Below are 22,780 nucleotides of genomic sequence, written 5' to 3'. Positions count from 1 at the left end.
ATCAGTCACGTAAAAGGTTTGCAGGTCAGAGAAACTTTGCAGTTGTTGAAATGACTCACTATCCGTAGCTGATTACTTACCTATGGTGTACGACTGTACGTTTCTGCTTCTGGTATATCTGAGTTTTGTTTTTGCTTGCTTAGGGAACGTTCAAATATTACGTAACGCCTTCGAGGGGGAGGGGGGGGGTTATGGATGATACAATGATGGTAAAATAGAAAGCGGACAGTTGCTAGATATCTTGTGGGACGATCCTACTCTAGAGCGATAACGCAAGACTCATAACATTATCAATACTGATAGGTGTGGATTACTAGCCGATAAACATCAAAATATTTGTAGTAGCGTAGCTACTGTATATGTCTCCTGCCACCATTTGACAGGAAAGCTTTGTAGCCTACATTCGTTAGCTAAGCTGCTGCGCCCAAAGTTAATTTTGATTTTATTGGATTCTAATTTCAACCTTACAGTATGTTATTTTAACCTGACATCTTTATTTGACTTTGAAGGAATTTTTGCAATGTTAGTTTCAGAAGAATAACATTAGGCCAAAGCTATTCCGTAGAAACAGACAGTGATTTCGAGGGATGGGTGGTTGAGCTTGTACAAAGAAATGTTTGCTGTTACTGTAGTAATACACATACCCCAAGTCAAACAATTGACCTGCAGTAGCTTGGAGACAACAAAAGCGGCATGCAGTAGCTAGTAGCTTAATTGTATTGGACACAAGAAACAAAGCAGTTATTCAGTGGGCAGGAAGTATAGCGGATGACAACAAGCCTATATTTAGTTTGACAGAGGTTGTTGTTTGTGCAGAAGCTTACCTGCATGTAATTATAACCTTAAGAATTTAAGAAAGCACTTGGTTGCTTACAACTTACAAGGGTGTATTTTTGGCGCTTGTCTCGAAGTTGTGGAAGAGTTTTTAGCGTATTACAGTGGTTAATTCTTGCTGTTCAGTTGGTAGCTGTGGCGTAATTATATCCAGGCTAAATAGCCATTGAATGAATGATGGTTTCAAGCTTTGTGGAATCAGCATCAATAGCTTTGTGTGGGTAGGTGGGACAGTGATTAACTTCTTTTTGCGGTCTGGGAGCAACCCGCATGAATAGGATAGAAATTTGGCAAGACCCATTAGAACAACTGCTGTTAAAAGGTCTCGCTGTAGTCAGGGCCGGATTTAGCTGATGGGGGGCCCGGGGCACTTTTAGATCGGGGGCCCCGTGCAAAAACCACCTCTACGTCTACAGTAGCTTCAGTCCAGTACTGCACAGCATTTTGCAGAAACTTTAAAGGCCAAAAGGAAAAAAATAACACAAAATCACATTTTTTCCACATAGGGGGCCCTTCAAAAGTCGGGGGGCCCGGGGCAACTGCCCCCCCCTAAATCCGGGCCTGGCTGTAGTGCTAACTTTGCAAAGTTTGTTTTTAGGGTTGCTCTGGTAGTCTGATCCTGGCAAAGACGTGGTTAAGGAAACTAGTAAAATTTAAAACCTTTGGCAATGTAACCCATAGCCAAGTTTAGTGTAGGGCTGTAGGCTAACCCAGATTTCAAGTCACAAAGTTACCTAATCAAAAAGAGTTCCAACATCCATCAAGCATTGCAACTGTAGCAACAAGGATAAAAACAAACACGCTTTACCTTTTTAGATATTTGTAAACTTGACATTGTAGAAACAAAAACAATCAAATGATGTCAAATGTATTACACACAGTACAAAGCAGACTTAAGCACAGAAAAGTACTGGGAGTTGGAGAAAGCGCTGACGGAAAGTTTCCAAGGTCAAAGGTGAGTAGCTGGTATGATTTGAACGGTAGTGACATTGTTTAGAAATAGTGTGTATGATGTATTATGTTATTTGCTAAATACACCACCACACTACCAATAGGCAACGACGTTAAAAAAAAACTGTAGTGTAGATTTCACAGACCAAAATTTTAATTGCTTTTTGCATATGTAAATAACTTTTAACTGTGCAAACATTAGCCTACAGACTGATTTCTATCAATTGCACTTCAAATTCTCTTATCTCAAGATTCCACTCTTGCCAGCAATGCAGCGGCGTTAACTCAGGTTTCACAATTGTTTTAATTATAAAAGCAAGATCTCATTAATGACGTAATACGAAGCAGGTATTACGTGTGTCAGTTTTTCATTAATTTTGATTAATTACTCTTGATTCCCTGTAACCCTTTGTGCTTTCGAATTGTTTTGATTGTGTAAGCTAATCACCTAATGTTACTTTTTGCAATAAAATGAAGCAGACAAAGCCATTTATTTTTATCTTGAAACGTCACCCATTGACTCGTTTGTCAAGCGCATCGTTCAATAAACAACACTTCAAAAATAAGTTTCCACTACTTTCGTTTTTTTTTATAATGTACCCGGTATTTAGTTTTAGTTAAGCTACATTTGAAGGATTAAAACGATACGATTATATTTCACGCAAGAAGTCAGTACGGTTGCGAAAGATTTACATCACACCAGACAATTCAAATGATACATTTTGACGTAATTTCAACAAAATATCATTTGCGAAAGCGTAGTTCAGAAGAAAAGGAACAGCTACTGCATTAAATAGTTTTGACGACTTCGCATAGCAATATCTGTGTAGGCTATGTTTTACGTTGTAAAATGCTTATAGACTTTTATAGAATAGCTCAAACGTCTGTGTCTACTATGGAAAAAAGTAGAGAGCACCAAACTACATGTGCAAATTCAAGCTTACCGCATTATAGAGCTTTCGTCACGCAAGAATACGTATCTATACAGCATACTCTACATCAAATATAGTTATTACTCTCTACAGCCTGTTTCACCCTAAACGGGGGATCATCAGAAGGTCCTTATTCAAATAGAATAATAGTAGTATATATTCAAATATTTTAAATAGTAGTAAATTCTATTTGAATAAGAACCTTCTGATGACCCCCCATTTTAGGGTGAAACAGGCTGTAGAGGTTTTGAGTGTAATAGCTATATTTGATGTAATTCGCTTTGCTTGGCATTGAGCACTTTTTGTAGGATTAATAGTATTTATTGTTTTATCTATACTCTACAATGCAAGGCTGATTTTGCGGTAAAACCAGTAGGCATGAAGTTTGTAGCTTGTGCTCAGCTACCACAATAAACAGCTGGTCTCTAATCGATATTCAAAAGTCTCTTTGTTTTCACAGACATGCTTAATGTTTCAAATAATGACATCCAAACAGCTCGTAATAGAATTGAGCAATTTTGATTGGTTAATAATGATATGTCATAGAAATAGGGCACCGCGTCGAATCGATATGACATTTCAATAAAGCAATTTTTTGTAATGTACATCAATCATGTTCTATTGGATGCGACTTGTGATAGAATATAGTAAATTCAAGGGGTTTAGTTTTAACTCGTAACGTTTTTGTTTGCTTATACCACCAATAACCGTTTATCTGATATTGCTAAAATACGAGTAAAATGTTTAAGCTCACCTGCATTTCTTCTATTTCCATTGTTTTCTATTGGATCTAGTCCTTGCCTGAATTGCCCGGTTATTTCGACCCATCTATTTTTCTATGCATGAATATTAAAATATCCTACCTTTATTTGTAGGCCTAGGCCTACTGGTAGCTTAATGTAGTTAGGCTTATGGCAAATAGCTGGTAAGCGCGTGACTTCTGGAACGAAAAAACTTCAAGATGAAGCGGCGCTGGTTCAACTCTCGGGGTATGCGCTTGAGCAACGCACGTTAAGGAATGCTCTCCAATCAGCAGCATCTAATGGATGGAATAATTCCCCGGCAACAAGACTTCAACAAACGGAAACTTCACTCTGTCAATCTCGGTGACCTGGCCTGTGTCAGTGATTCAAAGCCTCTACAAGTATGCGAAACTGCCAGGATTAAGCTCTTCAAGAAGCTTTCCCAGTCCGAAGATAAAGATTCAATCAATCAATAAAATTTTCAGCAACGCCATCTTCATCTTGTTGTGACAGTTATAAATTGCCATGCCAGCGAAAGTCTCCTAAAAGCCTTAAATTTTAGGTTGTATTTTTATCTTGTGATTTACGTGTCACATTTTTATTTCATTACCTCACCTGGAAAACTATTTTTTATAGATATGCCAGTTGCTTGGAAACGACCATCTCAATCATATCGTTATCGAACAAGGGGGTTACCCTCGTGGTTTGCGCCTTTTCCAGTGGTTGACATGCATCCTGTTTGGAGTTATGGGAATGGTGAGCAGTAAAATGATTGAATTCCAGCTAAGTTATCATCATCAAGTTAAAAGTTATTACATTAGGCCTGTTTGTGCACAAAATAATTTGTGACAGATGCTGCTGTGTAATTGCTCATCGCTGTTGAATGTAGGTCTTCTCCTTATTTATTCTCTGTTCGCAACGAATTGCTTGAAGTGTTTCATTCACTATACCAGGGTGGTCCAAATCTTGGCACGCGAGCCGCATGCGGTAAAATTTTCCCTAATCCTTAATGCGGCCCTTCATGCTTGCAATCTTGGACCAAGCGACCACACTGTCTTTAGCCACCACTTCCATTGCAAGTGTTCGTTTTCTTTTCTTTATATGAGTTCTGCTTACATTATTGCGTTTCGGTAACTGACTTACTATTGAGCAAATGATTACAAGAAATACTTAGACAGCTCTGTTATTTACATTTTTCTTCGCAGATTAACATTGTATTTCCACAACATTTTTATCGATCGGTCACTCCTTCTATGATGGATCCCAACTCTCTTGTACGCCAGGTAGCAGATGATTTAAAAAGTCAAAGCAGCTTTGAAGGAAATACAGACAAAGGTCTACACTTAAAATTGGAAAGTCATATTCAAAATCTCGAACGCTCTTTAGTAAGTTCAACTAATAGTAGCCTAACTTCTGTTGTCGCGCAGATAGGATAATATTGTATATGCCAAGGATGAGTGTTCTCAGTTTTACATAGTGTTAAAAATGTCCTTATGGTCTGCCCCGATAGCTCAGTTGGTTAGCACATGAGTTCGTGAAGGAAGAAGTTTTGTGGCTCTGGTTCGACTTTCGGAGTGTGCTCTTGAGCAACGCACGTTAAGGAATGCTCTCCGGCATCTAGTGGATGGAATAATTAATTTCCCGCCAACAGCACTTCAACAATCGAAAAACTTCACTCTGTCAATCTCGGTGACCTGGCCTGTGTCAGTGGTTCAAAGCCTCTACTTGTTTCAGTAGAAGGAAGCAGTTAAACCAGTAGTTTAGCTGGAAGAATACTTTAACAGCAAAATTGTGATTGTTACTTGTCGTACAATTTAAAAATGCGTTGGTTGAAAATGGCCAGGGGTTGAGTACATTGGAATTTTGTATTTAATGAGTTGCCATTCAAACTCTTTAAGAGTCGTATGAGAAAGTCAATTTCATGTTCGCTATTTTTCTGGTTGTTTTGGGTAACCTAACCAAGGTTAGTGAGAGGTTTTCAGCTAAGTTGTGCATAACAGTTTACAAACATTTTTTGCATATCATTAAAAATTCTATTAAGATATATAACATTTGCACAGCGTATAGGGTCTAGCCCGAGGCTATTACTATTTTGACAAATGCTTAACTTGAAACTGCTGTAAGGCAAGTTCAAAGTATTTGCAAGACTTTGTTTATGCAGCTGTGTAGTAAGATGCCTTAGCTGATTACAGATACATCTGCTAATGAACTTATCAAATCTTAATGAACAAGCTAATGCTAATGCACATCTGCTAATGAACAAGATTGCAGCTCTTCCATTACAATGACCTTGAACCGCCACTGATTATATCATCATTATTACAACTGAAATGTTGCTAATAACCAAAGCTATTTGTTACCACAATACTATACTTATTACCAGTGCGGCCCACGATTTTCTAACCATTGCTTTAACTGGATTATCCTATTCATTTTAAAACTGTCACCAATAAAAATATCAAATGCTATGCATGTCCCAATAGAAGTTTATTTGAGTGGACTAAGGAAACTGCCGTCTTAATGCTACAATTGTCAAGCGTTCTTTGTTAATTGTAAAGTATCTTTGATTGATTTTGCCACAATAACCCATAGAAATCTCTTGAAACTTTGTTAGTTTAGTGAAGTGTTCAAATGCCATCAACATTGAGATTACCTATTGCAGGACATGTTGGAAGTCCCGGTTCGATTGTACGGAACAGCTTGCTTATCCTTATCCGCGTTATTTTTCATCGTTGCGGTAATTAACAAAGACAATAGAAGAGCGATTCGAATTGCTCTTTACGTCGAAGCAATGTATTTCATTGCAGATATTTTAGGTAGGTGGAAGCAATATTTGCAATGGTAATTGCAATAGACTTTGCTTTGTAAGTAAGCTGAGTTCTATGCACTGTAGGTCTAACTGTACTTAACCTGCACTATTCAATTTTTAGTGATCTAATATTTTCAATTTTTGGGTTTGATTATTAAGCTATAGAAACTAAAGAAGTAACCTAGGCATAACCAAAATTGTTGATTAATATATAGGACTTTTTTTGTTAAAAAAAAAAACGTTAAAGCTGGTAAGGTTGCGTCAACGTAAAAATTATTTGGAGTGAATTGAAACAACACACAAGTTGCTGATTTCAACCATTGACCTTCATTTTTATGAGCTTTCGTTGCTTACAAAGTAAAAACAAAATGTGTTAAACTGTTACATGCCAGTTATTTGCTTCCACTGAAATGTTAACCTTCGTTGTTTGGTGTATATCAACTCTCTTATCAAATTTTTAAAAAGTGGGATTGCACCAACCAGGGATATCTAGAGAAGGGGATATGAAGGCTTTTATTACGTCTGACAATAGAAGGGCTTCTATTTATCTTAAATAATCTTTGTTTATGGTAAAATAACAATTGGCACCTATAATAATTTAATAAACTTTGTTATGACAACCTGCATTGCACTATTACCACCAGGTATGGATATTCAATGAATGCTCATAATTACTTGTTAATTCAACTACCCGTATAGGCCTACTTGCTTTACACCTAGCCAACTGCAAAGGTTTTGTCAAAAAAACAGCTAACTGGTAACCTTTCAACTGTCTTTTCAAACAAGTATTCTTTAAATATGTTCTACACGTGGCCTATGATATATATCGTAGGCCACGTTCTACATAACACTCGCTAACTGTCTTGTGTAGCTGAGTGTACCAGCTGCACTACAAAACTTTCTGCAATTTAAAAAAGAACCGCATGTTTAACGCGTTACCAACTACCGCCCTTCTAGTGTCATGAGAATAAGGCAATCGCTCTGAGCCTTCGTATCCCCTTCTTTAGATATCCCTAGCACCAACAAATATCTGTTTGATTGGCCCAAGAAACAAGGGAAGGATCCGCTTAGGATACAAACTTATTCAAAGCTATTAAACTTATCTCTTATCAAAGCTTAACATTTTTCAAAGTAAAGGTCCCACATTCAGTTACTGCGCCTCGAGGATAAAAAGAAAGTGTTTTCATTAACTATGTCTTTGACACTAATCAGTGTAGGGTGGCGAGTTCCTTTCTTTCGGCCGCTTTTCCTTTTGCAACGACCAGCTCAGTGGCCGAGTGGTTTCGACTCTGAAGCTGGTACGTATTAGATCGATTACAGGTCGGGTCAAATCGAAGACTTTAAAAAGGGTACCGATTGTGTTCTTTCTTGCATAACGCAATGAGAATAAGTCGGGTAATAATGTGATAACATCGCATGTAGCCTAAACCTGTTATAAAATTAAAAATGAGCCCTGTCGCTAAAAGACCTTAGCTGTGGTAGAGCGACGACAAATAAGTTCATAACATCCTTCAGCAACTCCGTTCACTCAGTTTATTTCACCTTAGATAGATGTGAGTTTTTGCTTTCAATTGCTAATTTATACTTATTGTATCGTAACCCTTTTAAGAAACTAAAGTTGCATTAATGTTGTCACAGTTACCATTTTTGCCATCAATCCTTTGAGCACGGAAAACACGTCTTGGTTGACAGATCCGGTGTCGGTATTTTGGTTGACTATGTACAAGGTCGTTGGAACACTACTATGCATGTACTACAGTTTTGTCACCCATCCTTCAAGAGACAGTTCACACAGAGATTAATTCTTTCGGTTTATTTTGCTTTGACGTCTGCTATTTTGGTTGTGATCCGTGAAAATCAGTTTGAAAAAGACTTTAGCGATAATATTGACCTAACCGAACAGATTTTACCATGGAAGAAAGCAAATGAAATCAATAACAAAAACTTGGGTTGAAAACTTCGGTTATAGGCGAATTCTTCGTAAACAATTCTTCGTAAAGCAATTCTTCGTAAGCAATTCTTCGTAAAACAATTGTTCGTAAACAGTTGTTGGTGAAATGAAATCCTTAAAAGAATTTTTCGTAAAGCATTTCTTCGTATACATCAAATCTCCATTGCATGCACGAATAAATGCTTTGGGAAGAATTGTTTTACAAAGAATTAACTTTACGAAGAATTGTTTTACGAAAAATTGCTTACGAAGAATTGCTTTACGAAGAACTGTTTACGAAGAAAACGTCGGACACCAAAACTTCATGCTATGACCATAAAACTGCAAGTTTTAGCATCAATTCAAAACTTAAAAAAAAATGTGACCACATGGTGAATAAAATGCCGCCTTATTTTAGAATTCAAATGCTGAACGATGTTAAACATGTTTTTCTTAGATGCGTCCTTCGTCATTTCACGGTTACTTAAATCTTTCTACAAATCAAGGCAGGGACATAGCCACAGGAAGAGGCTTGTGGGGGCAATCGTCGTCTAAAATTTTATCGGCCCCCCCAAAAAATATGTTTTCAATAACTTACTATTAAAACGTTTTAATCACATTGCATTACATGTTTAATGGCGTTTCTTAAATGTTTGACTGCCTTCAGCAGCTATATTTTTAAACAAACACTTTTTTTCAAGCATAAAAATATATTTACCCCCTCAAACAGTTGATTTTGCCCCCCTAAAATTTTCTTTCTAGCCATGGCACTGAAGCAAAGGTAAGTAACAGAATGAAAAATTCTTTCTTCACCTGTGTTTTGTTTGATCTTAAGCCAAGTAATTGGTCTACCATCGACAAAATTCGATTTAATTGGTCGTGAGGCAGAGAATTCATTTCGAAGCATGTCATGAGTCTTGCCAAAGAAAAGCTGCCAACACACGATTTGTTTGTTTCTTTTTTCTGTGCAGTGAGCTTTCGTTGGGTTGCAATCCCGTTGTATTTTTTCAAACATTGTTAAATCTCCCTCAAAATATCTTACGTCTCTTATATGTGACTGTGTATTTTTATCGTTTGTTGTTGCTGCTCAATCAAGCTTAAAATTGTTGCTTGGAAAGCTTATGTTTTCACTTTGCAAACTGAAGGAAGTTTTTTGTTCTGTTAAGGTAGAATTTACACCACAATTGTCATATGTTTACGGGTCAGGAGTGCGTGTCTTTTTGTACATCTAAATTTATTCATCAAAAACAACAGTTGTTGGTTGTTTGCAACAACATATTACAGTGCCATTAGCGACTCGTGTATAAAGCGAATATGAATGATATCAGTGGTTACTGAATACCCTCAACTGTCAAAGTACAGCATTTAACGCGTGAAAATCTGTATGCTAAAACCAGTTGAAATCGTCTTATACGGATAGTACCCTGTCATCAGTTTCCGTTGGTTCAGCACCGTCTTGTTGCGAATCCGCCCATCACACGTTCAATACTGCACAACAGAGTTACCGTCATAGGCCTACGTAGCGTCCACGTCACAGATCCATCGGTAGACCCTTAAACAAATACACTTTCGATGCAGAGATTATAGCCTATCATTTTTAATTGATTGCGGTGATGTAGACCTCAGAATGGGGAAGACTTTTAAGCACAACCTTGTCAGTTTTCTTACTGATAATAATCTAACATTCTAGGCATAAATGCTTTGAACCATTGACGCAAGTAGCCTAAATTATCGAAGTTCAGTGGAATGTTTCCGCATCAAGTTTAAATGTTGCTGCAAGTAGGCCTATAGGCTAAGGTTGGCTAAATACTCTTACTCGGTGGTGCCGTCCTTGAGGTATGCGGTACCGTCAGTGATAGGCAAGAACACAAATTTTGGCATAACCGATGCCACCGATTTCGTGTACTGTACAGGAGCGCTTGGGACAGGTTAGTTGCCCTGATGAAATGTTAACGCTTCTGTTGATTCGAGCCGTAGCACATGAACAAAGTTGCTATACCTTGCTTAACCATCTAGCTTTTTAGGCTAGTTCATGCCCTTTGCGATAAAGGCTAAAGGAAAGAAACCTTGATCACAAACCGTCGATTTTGAAGTAGCGCCTTTTGCACTATTTAGGCTAGAGCTAGACCTTGATTACGAACAGTGAGCTGCTCTGGAGAGCATTGCCTAATACCTATGGCCCCTCTTAGGGCTATGGCCTGCTGAAGTAAACGCCTTTGGTGACTGACAGTGTGCCTCCTCCTGTTGGCTCAGTGGTTCAACGTTTGATTAAAGATCAAACGGCGCTGGCTCGGCTTTCGGGGAGTGCGCTTGAGCAACTCATTTCAGGACTGACTTTCATTCAGCGGCATTTAGTGCCAGTGGATGGAATAATTCCGCAATCTTAGTGACCGGCCTTGCGTCAGTGGTTCAAAGCCTCTACAAGTAGGCTACGGTCTACGAAACTATTCCAGGAATAACCTACCCAAAGCTTAGTCAGTTGCCTACCTCCGCAACAGATCACGGTTGGACAACATAAACTACCTTTACAACGTTATGGGAAATTGTAAGTTTTCCAAACTTGATTGACTGAGTGACTAATTCAGTTCACCCTTAAGGCCTAAAGGGAACCTGAAATGTCCAAAATAAAAGTTAAAAAAAAAAAGCAATTCGGCATATTACGTAGAAAAAAATTGCTGACAAACAAACAGACAATAGCATGACGATCAAGTCCAAGACATTGATATAACCTGTTAAATGTAGCCTAATGTTGTGGTGTTGCTTAGCTTTGTTTGCAGTGGCGCGGGAACTATTCTTCTCTAGGGGGGGCTGAAGCTGCCTTAGTGTTGTGAGCTTCTGGGGGGCTTCGCCCCCCAGACCCCCCTTATGTGGGAGAACATTTAGAGCTGGCAGTAGGTATTATCGATTCCCTCCTGTGTGTAATAAGACGCCAAAAACACACACATTATAAGTTGTAATAAAAGAAGAACGGCAACAACAAAAGCAGCTGTTCTGGAAATTAAAATAAAAACGAACAAATTAGAAAGTGATATGAAAACGACAGTTTGTGGAAATGAGTTCTCACACGCTTCCGAAGATTGCTTTTCGCTCCGGTTTTTCTCTATGAGCTGTGTCATGAGTTTTTTGACATCGACAGTATTCAAAATGTTTTGGTGGACATGCATCAACGCAAGACGAGTAGGCTAAGTCTTTTTTGTGTCATTGAGCTTCTCAATCACGTTTTCAGGCGCCATAGAGCAGAAAAACAACGTTCTGATGATGCAGCTGAAACCGGGAGGCAAAGGCACAGCTCCACAACTTTTCACGTTTTTTTGAAAAGATCTAGTCTTCGAGGCTTTAGTTGTGATAGTATCTCAGCAATCTTTTTAATGGAGTTTGCGGTTTTTCACTTACAACATCGCTGAGCAAGGTAAGTTTCGTGTTTAGGCGATCTTTTCTGATGGCATCGGGTAGCTGATCTCAGTATCAGATCTTTCCTCACCGTTTACACTGCTCAAAAGGGCCTTCTCTCTGTTGGCTGCTGTAAGCAGATCCGCCTGGTCGAATCTTCGATCAAGCTCAGCTTGAACCAAATCAAGGGCTTCGATGTATTGCCGTTTCCACGCTCCTTCTTCCGCAGACGACAAAGCATCCGATTTCTCTGTGTTTCGAAATATTGCTAGAGTTCTGCTCACTTTGGGATTCTTTGGCGTCTTTAGGTTATTGGAAGACGCAAAGACGTTCGCTGCTTCCACAAGCATGGAAACGGATTAATCTTTTCTGAGATTTTTGATCCGTTTGCGGAAAATGGTAATGATCCAAAGATGAAGAAGCAGAGATCTTCTTGTTTTGGAGCTGTCTTGCGACGGCTTCTGCAAACTGAAAATCTTCATCCCTGCAGGTAATCGCAAGATAAAGCTGCATCACGCGTGCTTATTTTACCAAGATGAATATCTTTGCACGTGCGTCTCCTTTCATTGCACTATCTTCTGTCATGTGGGTCAGACATTGCAACAGCCAAACAGGGTAGGGTAGCACTTAACAACATAAGCGAGGGCAGAAGCGCGAACGCACCAACGAGTAGGAAACAAACCCAGCAAACTGCAGACAACTTCATCGGAACCAAAAAGCGACATGAATAAAGATTTACGTTTAGACGATCGATTCACGAATTACAACTGCAACACCGTGAACTAAGTTTAAGGCATCTGCAATAAGCCTCATCTCCTTTAGGCTACAACGTCTTGTAAAGTCAAATCGAGAGCATGATTACTGCAGTGATTGTATAACGATCCAGGGCATAGGCCTAATGTTTAAGTTTGGCCCGCACTCCGTCATAACAACCAGATCTCTTGCTGTTTTATGCTGCAAAGTGGATATTGCAGAATGATGTCCAACAAACGATGGACCGCCGTGTTAGTAAGGAGGGTGGCTGGTACCGCTACTGCGAGGTATTGTAGCTCCCTGTGATTGACGACTATCATTGCGAATGATGAATGCGACCACACGTTACAGGAACTCGATTCATCGTAGCAATTATTGCTCGAATAATTTTCTGAAAATATGTTATGTAGGCTACCTTAAATTTTCAGAGTTTTCTAGGGGGGGGGGGCTGAAGCAATTTTAGAAAATTCCAGGGGGGCTGAATTAGCTCTAGGGGGGGCTGAAGCCCCTTGAGCACCCCTACTTCCCGCGCCCTTGTTTGTTTGGTTACTTTTATAAAACTACCCACATTAAAATGATGCAGTTGCGCCCCAAAATAAAAATAAATATTTAATTTATATGCAACTGTGTCATGTTAATTTCACCAACATTTAAAATGCTACTTCTAAATGTTACTCCTACCTACCATGCCAAAGTGCAGAAGCATCGAGCAATGCACAAGCAAGGTAGCCTATATTCAAAGATGAATTCAGTTGTTCTATCTTGATTACTTGGGTAAGAAATTCTAGCTAGCTGGTGATCTTGTTATGTTAGTTTTTCACTTATCATGCACCGCATAAATTATATTTGAGCAATTTCTATAAAAGCCTGCCGATTTGGGAAAATTTACGTTCTGCACCCCCAAAATGGTTTGGTCTCGTACGGCTATGGTTCCCAACCTTTGATCTCGTACCACTTGGACGCTCCAGGGGCGCCGGAACGATTTTTGACTGGGGGGGCAAGATTACAAAAAAAGGGCACTTTTGTTTAGTAAAAGGCCAATTTATTTTCAAGTTTTAAGATAAGGTATAACGATAATGCTAATCTATCAGCTCACTATGTATTGAGTAATGATAGCCTACAAGTGTCCGGTATACAAAGAAGGGCATCACGCTATGTTATAATGATGTAACCTACTGCCAAGCCTTAAAGCAGCCGGCGGCCATGGCCGCTAAGTAGTGCTTGAATGACCGCCAGTGCTGCCTCCTCGATCGGCCAAGTTTGGCCACCGGTCTCTTCTAGCCAATTATTTAATTTCGCAGTACAATGATCGTGGATTAACTGTCGAAAATATGTGGCATCAAAGAGTGACGCAAAATTAGGTCCGCGCGTCATAATCGCCATTGTTGCATTGTGCGGGAATATTTGTTATTCTTCTCTCGTGTTGTCGCTATATGTCAGGCCTGTCAGGGCATCCGTTGGTTAGCCACTGCCTGGTGTCGTCATCGATGGAAACTAGGCCTTCCATACCATGAGGTGGTCTGTATAGCCGGCAATCCTTGATAATGTGGGCTGCCGTCTGCATTTCACCACACTTATTGATGGAATATATCCATCTGCGATCACCAGCGCTGTAAGTCTTGTTTGTAATTACCGACGTTTATTTTAACAAAGTCTTAATCCGAAGTGCTAATTTACATCGGCTGGCAATATTGTCGTTTTTATGTCGATTCGATGTTGTCGGACATTGAATCGTTGTTAAAAAGGAGAACTAGGTTAGTTGACATCCGAGGGAAAAACATTTTTTGTTCATATTTTGCAAAAATTATGCTTCTTTTAGTACCGGTAATGTCCTTCACATCATCGAAATACTTATTTTATTACGTTGCCGTCATCGTCAACACATGTCGAACATTGTTTTTCGTTGCTAAAAAGAATTCTAGGAGAGTGGCGAACTTCTTTAAAATCAGCCACATTGGAGACACTTGTGCGAGTGTCGTTAGATGGTCCCGCAGTACTGGATTACAATCCCCCGATAAAGCAGTTATTGCGTGGTGCAACGATTCTATTGTCGGACGTCGCCCAGGCCCAGACTTCAACAACGCTAAGTGATCATTTTAGCATTGTTGCAAGTTTAATTCTATTTACTTGTGCTATCGTTATTTTGTATTTTGGCCTCCAAGCACGCAGATTTGGCCGCCGAGAAGGAGCTCCCGGTAGGCCACGATGGCTGCCAAAAAAACGAGTTTTAAGGCCTCTTACCTTTGTTTCAAAATTTTGTGCGTAAATATTATTTTGAGGAAAAAATGAAAGAATATAATTTAGCTAAAAGCGAATAGCAGAAATTGTTATATTGCAAAATGTGCAGTAACTTACATGACTTTAAAAGGGCACCATTGCCCCCCCTGCCCCTCCATCTGCAGAAATATTGAGGGCAGGGGGGGCATCCGCCCCCCTGCCCCCCCGCTTCCGGCGCCCCTGGGACGCTCTGTAGGCTACTGCATCCCGTAGGCCTACCACTTCTTGCAGAACAACTAATTTGATCGTAGGCCTATCATATTTTATTCAGAAAAGTATGATTGGCTTACTATAATAGCACTAAAGCACAACTAAATTTAACGCGATTTTTGTTTACTGTTCACCGATTGATCGATGCGCGGTGTAAATTTGCTAACAGCGCATCGAAAATCATTTCCGGGCGCACCTAGTCGGTTTCGACTTTTTGACTTGATGTTCATCATGACTGAAAATCTCTGCTTGCATTCCAACGTGGAAGGGAAAATCAGTAGGTGTGGAACAGCATGGGAAGCAGGAAGATAGCGTTAAATATGAAGAGGCCATACTGAGCCAGAAGTTTATTGGAGAACATTTCTTGTGTTTTGTCTTTGCTGTTTGATCCTCTTGAATGTCAATCAACTCCTCTCCAACAGGTAAATCGGCTGGATGAACTGAAAAAGGATCAGTGGTATAGACACAACTTGTTAACCTACATCTGGAAAATGATGTGACAAGTCAGCATTAAATAATGAGAGATAATGAATGATTTGTTGTGTTTCCTCGGGAGAGCCAGCGTACTTCTGTGTAATAGCCTAGAGGAGAGAAGTGTGGTCTGAGCAGAGGCCTTCACAAAGCAGCTTCAACAGTCGAGTATTCAAAACCGACGTTTTAACAAAATTTACAATTTTGACAACTCAACAGGAATAGTTACGTAGCCTAACAATAAGAATAGGCTTTAGAATTTTTTTTTGGAAACAAAACCAGATAAACAAAATATTCAATTCAATTCAATTTATTTTTCTTTGTCGGAAAACAACAGCAATGATAAAGTTACCGTACCAACAGTTTACGGGAATAAAACCAACAAAAGAAAACGGCGGCAAAACACAGAAGTTTAAAACGTGCATGCGATGTAAATTTAAAGGATACGTCGATGAAAGTAAATTTAAGCACGGCCACCAAACCAAACCGTTTAAAATAGATGAACTAGTTAAAAGAATTAGTTGCATCTACATACCTAAAGCAACTGGAGGTCTGACAGTTGATGAAGCCATGCGGGGGCAACTGAACCTTACAACCAATACAAAAAAAGAAAAATCAAATACACGTGCATTTAAGAATAAACGTACGGTGAGCTTATTATACTAAAAACTATGTAGCCTACAGTTCTTCGTTTTTAAATAAAATGAAGTGAAGTGTTCGCAGCAATGACAGTGTAGCCTAATATAAAGTTGTGAATCCAGGTTTTTGTGAAAAAAGAAACGGAAGCTACTCGTGTATCACCTGAAAAGCCTTCGCGTACCACTAGTGGTACGCGAACCACAGGTTGGGAACCCCTGAACTATATCAACAATTAAATAAAATGCATATGAAAATATTTGGTTAATTTTTAACTTTACTTGTTTTCTTAGATTTTGAAATTGATTTAGATTTTTTTAAAGATTGAATTTGGCAACTCTGGTGTGAGTGAAAGTAAATGAAATGTAATTATGTAATGCAGTGGTTCCCAACTCATGGGTCGCGACCCAAAGTTGGGTCGCCTGATAATTTTTTTGGGTCGCTTGTTTTTCAGGCATATTGTATCTTGGGCGAAAAGCAAAAACAATAAAAAAAATTTAAAACGTGAAGAGATCGATCACAAAACTGGAAATTATAAACACAAGTCATGAAGCGTTTTATGTCGAGACACCGGAAAGCTTTAGCCTATAGCATGATCGTAGTGCAAGAAGTTTTAACAATTTTCGCTTTTATTATTATTGTTATTATTATTATTAAATGTAAACCCAACAAAAATTTCAGTCTCAAACATAAATTTACTTGACAAAGTTACGGGATATATATTGTAACGTGCACTATATGTCACGAACGCTATGTCCGACAAACTATGATAAAGTTTTCCACACGTTGGACCACGCATAGTCTGCAGTGTTGTACGCGTCATTGAAATAATTTGACGGCGTCAGCGTCAGCGCGAATTGCCTAAAAACTTTACGGCGTAAAGGACTGCGTAAGCTCTTAAAGAAATTGACGGCGTCAGCGTCAGCGCTAATTTGTAGCGCTATTTTTTGCCAGCGTCTCATAAAACGGAAATATTTCAACCAAGTTCAGGTTAACAATAACTATAAATAAAGAGCAGGTATTATGTTTTGAGACTGTATTGTAATTAGCTGCTCAGCCTATATATTTAGTTATTTCCTTGCAGAAAAACAAGCATTTCAAACAGTTTGTCTGACAATTTGCTGCGTTTGGGACGCATATTCAAGGGCGCCGGAGCGATTTTTGACTGGAGGGGCAGGAGTATGAAAAAAGGGCACTTTTGTTGCTGAAAGGCCATTTTTTTAAGTTTTAAGATAAGATATAGCGATAATGCTCATCTATCAGCTCATTATCGAATAATGATACAAGCGTCCGCTTTACAAAGAACAATGGCACGGAAGGGCATCATGCTATTTTATAATGATGTAATATAACTTACTGTGATGGAGAATTTTGTGTCGTGAATATGATTTTGAGGCAAAAATAGAACATTATAATTAGGCTAAAAGCGAATAGCATAAATTGTTATATTGCAAAGTGTGCAGTAGCTTATATGACCTTAAAAGGGCACCATTGCCCCCTCTTCCCTCCCCATCCACAGAAATTTGAGGGCAGGGGGCATCCGCTCCCCTGCTCCCCCCCCGCTTCCGGCGCCCCTGCGCATATTGTTCTTTCCAAGTGAAAACATGCGTTCCACAGCAGCGCTGGTTGGTATTGGTGTGGTGTATTTCAAAAACAAGTTGAAAACGTTTAGTCGGAAAGGTAGGGGAAAACCTCCTACAGTGCCCAGGTTCCTACAGTGCCCATACTCAAATTTTACCCACAATGCATCATCAATTGCGCGCCCGAATTCATTTTGAAATGTCCACGTGCCCAATGATTTCTCGCATGTAACGTGAAGATGCAATGTCAAGTACTTGGCAAATGAGAACAGAAATCATTTTTTTAGGAAAATAGAAACTTTTTTTTGGAAGAAAGGAAAGTGTGCATGTGACTTCATTGCTCATGTTACAGTATTGTCAGTTACACTGTGGATAGTTAGTTAATGTAGGCAAGCTTTGATACTGCTTAATGCTTGTAATAATATAGTTTATAAATATTGCCGCACATTTTGTCCAAAATGGCGACGGCCCCAACAGTGCCCATCAGTGACAGAACCTACAGTGCCCAGGGGTGGGCACTGTTGGATCTATGTTTTTTTATTGATCATGAGCAACAATCTTCAGATATGGGTACGTTTATTGTTTTTGTCCAGATAATAAGTTATTAATCTTCTATATCTTATTTTCAAAATGCCCACATTAGCCTACAAAGAAGCTTGTTAGACATCCAAAAAATGTCATGAAGAAAGCATGCATGGAGGTGATTGTAAAAGGAAGATCCAAAAAATTTGTATCTGAAGAGTTAGGCAATTCTCGTAGAACAATTTGACGTTATTTAGCTAAGTGTGAAGGAGATCTAGAGTATATTACCATGAACAATTTCAAGCAAAACTACTCCGTAAACAAAATTTTCAAGGACCAAGAAGAGCAGAAACTTTGTGACTATCTAACAGAGTCTGCAAAGCTCCATTTTGGTTTTCCAGTAGGCTAAGAATGTTAGAAAGTTGGCATGCGAACTTGCTACGTACAAAATATGACAAAAAATACCGGAAGCGTGAAAAGCAAATAACATGGCTGGAAAAAAATGGTTAGAAGGTTTTTTTATTTCTTCATCTGCCTTTTTTATTGTTGATTAGTGTTGTTCATTTTATGTTAGGCTATATGGCTTGAATTCAACATTTTTGTGTGGTGATTGCTGCAGTCAGAGTATTACAGCACAAGATAAGTAGGATATGACCTTTCAAGCAGTACAATAATGTGATGCTTTGTAAAGTGGGCACTGTAGGTACTCCCCATGGGCATTGTATGGGACCGATACCCTACAGTGCCCACTTTTGAAAGCAAGTTTTTAAATGGCTACCGCACAAAAATTAGTAATCCCAGAACTTAGACAAATAGGCCAAGAAATAGAGAAAATCTCGGACTAAAGAATAACAATCAAAAGTTCGATGTTTCTCTGCAACTTTTTTCAAAATTTATGAAAATGTAAAAAAACTGGGCACTGTAGGAGGTTCTCCCCTATCGCTGTTCCAAGCGTGCTGTGATAGTTTAGCATGTATAAATCTTTTAACGAGGTCCACTGCACCAACATCGCTCTTTTCAGGGGCATAGAGCTCTTGAAATAAAGTATATTCAACGTCCGCGATGCCATTCATGGATTTTTCGCTTTCAGTCTCTGATCCCTCGTTCTCAATACATGGGTGATCACCATTTGGCGAACTTCTTCCGCGTGTATTCCAGGGAGCCATTCCAACCAACGCAAAAACTGGTAATTCGGATGAGTCGCGCTGGCCAGAATACATTGTGAAACTCTTATTGTGAAACGAGATTTTCCATGAAAACAAAAAATGACGCTTAGCGCTTGACGCTTAAAATCGGCAAAATAGTTGACGGCGCTATCACTTCCGTCAACTGAAAAATAAATTGACGGCGCTAGCCTCAGCGTCAACTAAAAGTTGACGCCGTCAAATGACGCCGTCAAATTGACGGCGTCAACGTACAACACTGATAGTCTGGTGTGGTAAAACGCATCAAAGACAAAGTCCCAAGTGCTGTATGGACTTATTGCTTTCTCCACAGAGAGGCCTTTGCTGCAAAAACGCTGTTTCAAGAGCTGCACGAAGTGTTGAATGATGTGAAGTGTGTAAACTTCATCAAAACAAGTCCACTAAATCGGCATTTGTTTTCGTCTTTGTGGATTCTGATTATTATCAAACATTGCTGTTGCACACAGAAGTGCGATAGTTGTCACAAGGTCGTGTCCTGAAGCGAGTTTGTAATTTGCGAGAGGAGATTGCTATCTTCCTGAGGCAACAGAACTGTGTGAGATTAGCCGAGAAGTTTTTGCAAGAAGATTTCAAAGCAAAAGTTGCTTACCTTGCCGATATATTTGACTCTCTGAATTCTCTAAATTTATCTATGCAAGGCAACGGTTTTACGGTGATTGATCGCGCCGCAAAAGTTTCTGCTTAACACCAAAAACTCATATTCTGGAAAAGTTATGTCACCAGAGATGAGTACGATATATTTCCTCAGCTAACGCAATATCCTATCTGTGGCAATGTTGATATTAAGCAAACGATATAATTAGACACCTGGAACAGTTTGCCAAAAAGTTTGTGCACTACTATGGAGAATCTCTAACACTTAATAACCAAAATGATTGGATAATAATTGATCCATTTGTTGGAAAAGATCTGCCTCAACTTTCCACCCATGTTGCAGAAGAGTTTATGGATATAACGACAGAAGTAGCAAACCGTATTTCTTTTGCGTACTTCTAAGACAAATACCCCAAAGATTCTGCAAACATCCACTTTTGGGCTTCCATGTACAAAGTGTATCCCACAGTTTCACAATTAAGGATTCAAAAACAGATTCCATTTGCAACAACTTGGCCTTGTAAGATTGGATTTAGCGCCATGTGTGTATTGAAAACTAAACAGTGAAACCGGCTGGAAGTTCAAGCCGACATGCGGCAATGCCTAAGCAAAATAACGCCTCGATTTCAAAAACTCACTAACAGCAAGCCAGCACAGCTATCTCATTTGTGATTTCATAAACATATTATTTTCGGAAAGAGTTACTGCTTTTGTAGTGCTGTTTGTTTGCAACACAATCTTGTATGGCTTTTAAAATATTACGACAATTTGCTTGGGTCGCAAGATTTTACCGAACTGAATTTTTTTTAAAAATGGGTCGCCTTAAAAACGAGTTGGGAACCACTGATGTAATGCATGTGACTGTGAGAGTGAGAAACAATTCTATTTCAAAAACGGGATGCGACAGTGCTAGAGTGTATCAGGTACAGAACGACGTGTTAACATTTGATGCTCTATTAAGAAAAAATTGCTATGCATTTGTAGAACGTTGCAAAAGATCAATTAATCCACTTTTGCGCAATGTTATGTCTTCTGATTACTACTTTAATTCTACATTTTATATCCACTACAACAGTATTTTGTACGTTGTTTGATGTAGCCTGCTTGATGTTGTGTTAGTCTGATATTTTGTGTGATGACTGTTAAAAATTTGAATTCTATGGACTTTGAGTCTGATTGCAAAACAAATAATAATAACAGTATCACACTAAATCAGAAAGTGTGATCTTCTTCTTTTGTTTGAGACTAGATCAAATCAAATTTCAGGCCAGTTGGTAGAGAGCCAGGTGAGTGTAGCTTCGTCCAGCGTTGCTATACCATGCGTTTCATTTGGTGCCTTGTAGATGGGGCATTCGAGAACGACATGGTCAGCAGTTTGTTTCTCCGCGCCGCATTCGCAGGCCGATGAGGTAGCCAGACCCCACTTGTGCATGTTGGAATGGAAGCGACCGACTCCGGTTCGGATTCTGTTGAGCTGTTCGGAAAGTGTGATCTGATTTTGTGTGATAGTGTCTACTTTATTTTAGAAATCGAGAAAGTTTGCAAGACTGCTGACTGCAGCTTCTTAAAAAAATACCTGACCTGCTAACTGGTTTTATAAGATAATCGTGCTTTCAACCACGTGAGTTTAATATGTATAATTCTGAGTTAAATCAAAGAAAACATATAGTACTGTAGGCTACTGTAATTAAGATCAGCCACAAGATGAAAGCTTCATTTCAAAGTACAATTGCTGAGCAACATTTTAGTAGAAGTATGATACAAACTACACATACCAGCAGGCTATTAGATAAAATAGTTTGTTTGGTGACGAATGACGATCCAAACTTCTGGATTAGGAGAGAATTTTGTATGAAACACTCTGCTGCTTCTAATGTTTTTTTTGTAATGTTAACCTTCAAAGTAAAACACCATAGTCACTGTCATGGTGATTATGTCCACTGCTACATGTAAATACAATTGATGTGTCATAGATAAAACAGTTTTGCATGAAATAAATATATGTACCGCATACCGGTATGGCTCCAAAGATGGGTGAAACTGCACTTTAGCTGCCCAAATTATTTCAAACTGTTTCTTACTGAATAATAATGTGTCTTATATACATTTAACATTGTGTGCCTATTTTTTCAGCAGAAATGTAAATGTAATTCTTGTATATAATTATATACGTAATTACAAGAATTACATTTACGTATTAGGTAATTGTCAACATTGCAATGCTTGGAAGACCGCGTGCTCCGACAACCATTGTCATTGTCACGCCAAGCGCAGTTGTGGGAATGTGTCAACGAGTGGAAAAGTATATATAACATGTTGTCACTGTTGGCCGAGATTGGTGAATGGTGATACGGACGGATGCTTGTGTAGTGTGTATGTTGGCTTCTGAACGGGGATTGATCAGTAATACCTTCATGTATTATACTGATAAGATCAGCAGAATACATGCAATTGGCGAACCAATAGTGGTCGAAATTGTTGAATCAAAGTACTTTCTTAGGATCGGTGCCAGTTCGGCACCTCAAGGACATTGTTTGTGTCATTACATTCACAAATTCATGCTCCGCAACAAATTCAGGAACGATGACATGTTCTACCATTTTTGGCTGCTGTTGCTGACAATTACCCACTGTGATTTTCTACTATTTTGGGCAGTTAAAATGCAAGAAGAAATTGCAAATAATTTGGGCAGCTAAAGTGTAGTTTTACCCAAAGATTTACCTACTTGGTTGTCTGCTCAATTCCACTTTAATCATTTTCTGGGCCACTAAGCAAGAACTTATCAAGTTTGGTTTTTGAAAATTAAAAATTGAACTATTTTTTGCTGACTTCTTTGTTATATAAATTTAACACAATCCTTTGCAGCTGTCACTGTACCTGTTTTTGCAATTTGTAATAAGTATCATATAACATATATGTAAGGGTTTATTTGTTTTCATTACT

At 38.9% G+C, this 22,780-nt stretch overlaps 1 protein-coding gene across 1 annotated transcript; it reads left to right on the top strand.

Moving 5' to 3' along the window:
• The first annotated feature begins 1,650 nt into the window (after positions 1-1,650).
• On the top strand, positions 1,651-9,751 carry LOC145787553 (tumor protein p53-inducible protein 11-like). The gene is made up of 5 exons (XM_082599316.1): positions 1,651-1,789; positions 4,097-4,216; positions 4,666-4,845; positions 6,123-6,276; positions 7,908-9,751. Exons 1-5 carry the CDS (start codon positions 1,691-1,693, stop codon positions 8,069-8,071), a joined length of 717 nt encoding a protein of 238 aa, XP_082455442.1. The 5' UTR covers positions 1,651-1,690; the 3' UTR covers positions 8,072-9,751.
• The last annotated feature ends 13,029 nt before the right edge of the window (positions 9,752-22,780 follow it).

Source organism: Aplidium turbinatum, chromosome 18, assembly GCF_918807975.1.
Source record: "Aplidium turbinatum chromosome 18, kaAplTurb1.1, whole genome shotgun sequence".
NCBI lineage: Eukaryota > Metazoa > Chordata > Ascidiacea > Aplousobranchia > Polyclinidae > Aplidium > Aplidium turbinatum.
The sequence above is the reverse complement of the archived record's forward strand: the minus strand, read 5'-3'. Positions and strand labels throughout refer to the sequence as shown.